The sequence below is a fragment of the Nicotiana tabacum genome, chromosome 4 (genome assembly GCF_000715075.1).
Source record: "Nicotiana tabacum cultivar K326 chromosome 4, ASM71507v2, whole genome shotgun sequence".
Lineage (NCBI taxonomy): Eukaryota > Viridiplantae > Streptophyta > Magnoliopsida > Solanales > Solanaceae > Nicotiana > Nicotiana tabacum.
The window spans coordinates 41,120,941-41,127,348 of record NC_134083.1 but is presented as its reverse complement, the minus strand read 5'-3'; the positions used below and the strand labels follow the sequence as shown (position 1 = coordinate 41,127,348).

At 36.5% G+C, this 6,408-nt stretch overlaps 1 protein-coding gene and 1 non-coding gene across 3 annotated transcripts; one reads left to right on the top strand and one right to left on the bottom strand.

The window, feature by feature from the left end:
* Positions 1–2,190: 2,190 nt before the first annotated feature.
* On the bottom strand, positions 2,191–2,262 carry TRNAT-UGU (transfer RNA threonine (anticodon UGU)). Its single transcript has one exon. It is a non-coding gene; the product is annotated as a tRNA-Thr (tRNA).
* A 43-nt stretch (positions 2,263–2,305) lies between these two features.
* LOC107785968 (protein MHF2 homolog) lies at positions 2,306–4,694 on the top strand. Of its 2 annotated transcripts, none has more exons than XM_075251743.1 (6): positions 2,306–2,407; positions 2,547–2,595; positions 2,676–2,716; positions 2,927–2,966; positions 4,121–4,174; positions 4,270–4,694. In XM_075251743.1, the coding sequence occupies exons 1-6, from the start codon at positions 2,366–2,368 to the stop codon at positions 4,368–4,370; spliced, it is 327 nt and encodes a 108-aa protein (XP_075107844.1). In that variant the 5' UTR covers positions 2,306–2,365; the 3' UTR covers positions 4,371–4,694. The 2 variants fall into 2 exon arrangements, with proteins under 2 accessions (XP_075107844.1, XP_016462891.1); XM_016607405.2 differs by having other exon boundaries at positions 4,267–4,694.
* Positions 4,695–6,408: the final 1,714 nt, after the last annotated feature.

Genomic DNA, 6,408 nt, shown 5'->3' with positions numbered 1-6,408 from the left:
CAAGTACATCAATTATATCACCTTCTATGAATGGTTAGTGCATAATCTTTACTTCTGATTGATGACAAATTATACGTTCTTTTATGTACACCTTCTGTTAAATATATGGAAGGATGTGCTATGTAAAATTTACATGCTTCCTACAATTTTGTGTTTTAGCAGTGCAGGTAAACAACCTGATACAGCAGTATCATGTTGAAGATGGGGATGAAAAGGAAGACAAAATTTTGGACAGATAGTTGTATTGAAACATGGATATTGAAGGATGAGTTCCCTACTCTTTGTAGTTTAACCCTGAACAAAAATGCTTATATTTGGTGAATATTTTGTCAACTCTAAATGACATCTATAGTTTAAGAAAAACTTTAATGATATGCAAATCCAAGATATCAGTCACCTTTCATACTTTTGCAGCCAATCTCTCTTTAATGACAGCAGGATGGACTCTCAAACTGGGCTTACTAGCAATAGTGGCTTCTTCTCTATTAAAAGCAGAGGCGGATCCAGGATTCGAAGGCTGCGGGTGCCACCATGTTATGCATACAGTATACATGTCAGTAGCTACAAAGACGGATTAGGAATAATGGGTCGGTTCAGTTAGTTTTTGGTTAATTTGAATAGATCTTTCATTCACAAAGCAAATAAGTTCAATTTTAGTTCAAATTTTTAACGCTTAATTTAAACACATTCTAAATAAAAATGCAAAAGAAAAATAATATTTCATGAAAGAGCGCCTCCAATATAAATATTTGCTTAAAGAGTACCTTAACTACACTATATATTCTTTGTTTGACTAGATTAATTTACTTGTATTGTTCTTTGTTTATTTTTCCTTCTTAATTATTGAGTTATATGACAATTATTTTCAAAGAAAAACCTTCAACATTCAACCTATAATATTCGACTCAAAACGATTATCAATCAAGCCATTTAATTTTTTTTCAAAACCCAATAGAAGATATTGCTCAAATTATATTCCAATATATAAATTAATATCGTTTCATTAAAATAAATAAATTATATGTTAATTAAAATCAATTCAAATTACCTATAGAAAATAATTGTTTATAAAGTAAGGTATAATAATAGAAACAAAATGAGGACTGAAAGTTTAAAAAAATGAAGAAGAGAGACTTAACAAGTAATAAAAGGAGGGAAAAAATCAAAAAAGAAGAAAAAGAGGTAAGGCTCTAGGGCTCAACTGAAAATAAAGGAAATCTTAATAAGTAGAAAAAATAAAAAATAAAAGGAGCTGCTCCAACATAGAATCGAACTTGCATTCATGAGGCCAAGGAAAGGCTTCAAAGGGAAGGCTGAACCAATGACACCTTCTTCCACTTTGTGACTTTCGGGTGCCACTCTATCCATTTATACGTTTTTTTACAGAGATATTATGTACATAGTAAGAATTTTAGCAAAGCGAGCGGGTGTCGTGTTACCCCTACCTCATAAGGTAGATCCGCCCCTTTAAAAGTTGCTACAATCTTCTCCAAAAGCTCGATAGTAACTGGGACAACAAGTGGCCTTATAAGATGGCATGGAGGACAGAAACAACACGCCAAAATGCCCTGCTTTGTGTGGAATGTTGTCGAGGCAGCATGTCTTAGCCAAGATAATTGTCAGAGAAGAGGACTCTTAGTTATATGCGTAAAAACTGACAAAGAATCCATCAACCATTTAAACTTTTTGCTGTTGACTGGGTGATGCCACAAAATATCACATGCTTACTATCAGATTGGCAAGGACAAAGAATTAATAAAGTTAGGTATGTGATGTAAGAGCATTTTTTTGTAGTGTAGCATATTTACGAACAAAACTACAAAAAGTTATTGGAACGCTCAGCAAAAGAAGAGTATATTTCCAATCCTTCTTTAAATTATCACATATATCAACTGGTACATAACATTATTGTACTTGGTTGAAAATATTTATTGTACTCCACAAATATTGCCTATCTAGGTTTCTCGTTCTTGCAACGGAAGAAACATCTCTAAGAATAAATCCTATTTTTATCTCACTTTCTCGATTGATTTATACCAAACGAGTCGAAGGAGCATGGCATTTTCCTTGGACAATTTAGGCTCCTATAGAACTGATGAAGTAGGAGAAAAAATAATGGGCAACACCTCACTAGTACTTAAATAAAAGGCAATAGGAGTGTAATATCTATGGATCCACATAAAATAGAATTGCCCCCACGCAGGATCGAACTACGGACCTTCAGTTTACAAGACTGACGCTCTACCACTGAGCTATAGGGGCTTCTTGCTATTTGCACTTTTCTTTAATATATCTAACATAATTACAGATTCTTTTTCTCTCTCTTTTCCTTTTCAGTAGTGTTGCGGGTTCATTGTTCATTTGAATGAGCGAGCATCCAATGGAGAAGGAGAACCCATTCGATCCCGTAATCATTCCTTCTTCTCTCTTCTCAATTTTTCACTTTCGATTTGAATCATGTAATACCAACATCAAACATTATTTTTTTTCCCTAACGAAATTATTCAATCTGAAAAATTAGAACGGCTTTGTTTGGCTTTAAACAGGATTTGGTCCACGAAATTTTCAAGCTTGCTTGGAAAAGAAGAGCTGCAGGTTTAATTTCACCTTTTCGTCTTTCTGCAATTGACCTTTATTGTTTGTATCTTCGGCTATCTCATTAATAATTGTTGCAGAGCGTGGGAAAAATGAAATATCTGAGAATATGGACAACGAGGTATATATAAACCGTTAGCCCTTTCCTTTTCACTTTATTCCTTTGTTGTTTCCCGAAATCTTTATCATTTTTAGTTTTTATCTGGTGAAATTAGAGTAAAAGATCTGGCTTTAAGTACCTTCAATGTTTTGGGATTTTGTTGGAAGTATTATGTATATGGTTTAAGTGTATGCTGTTGAGCTTGAAAGCATTGTGTAAATATGCCTGTAGGTTGGGGCTAGCTCATCAAAGAGACCTCGGCCTACATTTGGTAAGAACTGGCCCAATAAATAGCTGAAATTTGTTTTCAGCTCAACTATGTTGAAAATTAGCATGTCTTTCTGATGACTTATGGAATCGTGGTTTTGAATTTGGATATTGATTCAATGGTCAAATATACTCTGCTAAGTTTTAGATTTTGTGAGCGAAATTGCTTAAGTTTATTTGTTTTGATATGTGTATATGCATGTTACTTGATGAACTAGCTGCTGATACATACTTTGAGATGGTTTTTCTTTTTATAAAATGTCGTGTCGATTAAGGCACGACCTTTCTGAATATTTCGGAAATAAACCAATTAGAAAGAGAAAAAAAAAATTTAGTTTATTTAGGAACATCTCTTTCAATGTAGCCATGGTAGAATTATAGATTATGCATTGACAAGAGTGGGTTGCTCTAGTGGTAAGCACCCTCCACTTCCAACCAAGAGCAAGGTGGGGAGTTCGACTCACCCCAAGAGCAAGGTGGGGAGTTCTTGGATGGAGGGAGCCGAGGGATTATCGGAAACAGCGTCTCTACCCTAGGGTAGGGGGTAAGGTCTGCGTACATCTACCCTCCCCAGACCCACTAGCGGGATTATACTGGGTTGTTATTGTTGTTGTTGTTGTTGTTATTTATCTGCTAGAAAAGGGATAAGACAATGAGAAATATAGGGTTTTGGTGCTTTGTTATGACATTTTCACTACAGGAAGATTCACAAGTTTAAATGTCACTCATAAAAGTAAAATAATATACCTCTCTCTGTTTCTCTATTTTATTTTACCAGGATTGGCCTCTTCATGATATATGAGATAGCATAACTCTAAGGAAAAGGGAAGGCAATGAAGTAGTTCGATTTCTGTTTTGTAACTTTATTTAGCCATTTTTCATTCCTCGTAATAGAGATGTATTAGAAGATTAAGTGGGTTGTGGGCCTTGTGGCAAGCAAGCTTTTCTGCATATTACCTCCTTGATAACAATGGCATGTCTAACCTTTAACAAGAACTGCATTTAGTCCACCTTCAGTAACTGTTTCTTATGCTGGTATTTGCATTTCCTCATGTGTGCTGGACCTTTGCTTTGTTATATATTAGCTTAAAAGTGGAACATGTTCTTTGGACAATGATTTTTTCTTCTCATGTTGTTCTTCTGTCTTGATGTTAAAAGCTAATGCAAATGCACTGAAGCTGAGCTCTGAACTTCTCCGAGTCTTCGTAGCAGGTTGGACCATTAATGAAGCAAAATTATGTTATTTACTTGGCTAGACTTTCATGTGCATTCTTTTTATCTTGCGACTTGATTCTTTGATATAGAAGCTATACAACGTGCTGCTACTATTGCTGAAGCGGAGGGCAGTATCAAAATTGAAGCAACTCATCTAGAAAGGATACTTCCTCAGTTACTTTTAGATTTTTAAGGTACTTGAGGAGATCTGGAATCATAAAGTTTTGTCTCTACGAGAATGCAGAAATGGGTATTATCCTCTTAAAAATGGGATGCCGCTTTTCTTCTCTAAACATTCTAGATGTTGGATGATTTCTTCTGTAGCTCTTGGAGTAACTAGCAAATTTTGATTGTTTGTCTGTTTTTAGAATTTACGATACTCCAGGTGTTACCACATGTTAGTTCTTGGAAAAGGTGCCCCTGGGAAAAACTTTTTTTCTCAAAATAATCACAATTTTTGTAATATCACTTTCTTATGGATTGAGGAAGTTTTAATGCTAGAAACCATTGTGATTGATTTCGTTGATTTCCTTCTCAAAGTGCAATTAGGCTGGATGACTGTGAACTTGCGACATTGCACATTTTTTCAGCAAGGTGGGGATTTCTTGAAGGGAGGGAGCCGAGGGTCTATCGGAAACAAGGGTAGGGGAAGGTATGCGTACACACTACCCTCCTCAGGCCCACTAATGGGATTATACTGGGTTGTTGTTGTTGTTGCACATTTTTTCAGCAGTTACGTAAATCATATTCCATGTATTATGTTGTCACGACCCATTTTCTGAACAAGTCGAGACCGGCACTCGGTCACTAAACGTGACCGAGCGAACCATCTGCGCCTATCAAATCTATTATAACTTCAAACTTTATATTCAACCAGGCAATACTTTAACCAAATACTTTTAATTAATTTAAATATCTAAAATAGACCAATTCCAAAATTTTATTTGTAGTAATCACTGAAATACTGTTAAGTTATTATTAAAAACATCTGAATCTTAACCCAACGACTATGTTTATAAAGCCTCTACTGATAAACTGAAGCACTGCTCAGGACATGAGATTTTCTGGCCAGTTCTCTAAGTAAACAAAGAAATAGCCAAATAATGACGATTCAAAGGAGTACTCCACGAACAAAAGCGGAGCTCACCAATAGCACTGGAAGTGAGGGAAGTCCTAACCCGTAGTCTACTCGCCTGTAAAACCGGTTCCTACGTTGTATCGCAAACCAACATAAGTTCCCAAAAGAGAACGTCAGTACCATCTATTGTACTCAATGAGTCTCAACGACAGGGGACGAAACTTTAATAACACATACATTACGAGCAAAGATTCTAAATGCATGTAAAATATAAAGTTTATAAGAACAATTCTAAAATAATTGCATAATAGCAATTTATGAATATTCTAAAAGAAATTTTTTTCTTTTTCTTTCTTAAAAGAAATACTTCACTTCCCAAAGAAAGAAATACTTCACTTCATACTTTGGGAGTTCCAACTATCCTGACTTATTTCTGTCTTAGTCACCGTGTGATCGGCACGGGTTCGACCCCAACCTGATCGAATAGGCCCAATCCACGGGTGCCACTCGCTTCATGGTTCTCAGCCCTCATGTATCATACCTTAGCATGGCTAAGTAAATTCTCAGCAACGAGACCCTCGGCTCGTGTGCTCCCTACTTTGGCACAAGTAGTTTCAGGAAGTCAACGCCTTGGTCAGGACCCTCGGTGTCACGCCCCGAACTTGGGAGCGAGACCGGCACCCGATGCCTCACCTAAACTAGCGTACCAAATTGCGACTAAGGGACTCTGAACATATAATGTCATAATTTGGCCATGGAGCCACCTTGCTAGACAATTTGTGAAGCAAAATATAAAACTGAATGGAAACTAACGCTGACTAAACATCAATATAGAGTTGGGCCAACAAGGCCGTCATAACTACTACAACTGACAAACCACCAAAATATACATACCAGGCCTACAAGCCCAACATAGTGCACTAACTGACAGGATATGTCTACAAGCCTCTACTGATGGATATATTGTGATCGGAATAGGACCCCGACCTACCCATAACATATATACATACATACAGAATATGTACACGAAAACCTAGACCCGATAACTCCAAAGGATGTGGAGCTTACCGATCAGGTTGAACTCTGGAAACACCTACTGAGGAGGTCTACCCGTCTGTCTATCTGAACCTGCACGCATGAAATGCAGCGTCCC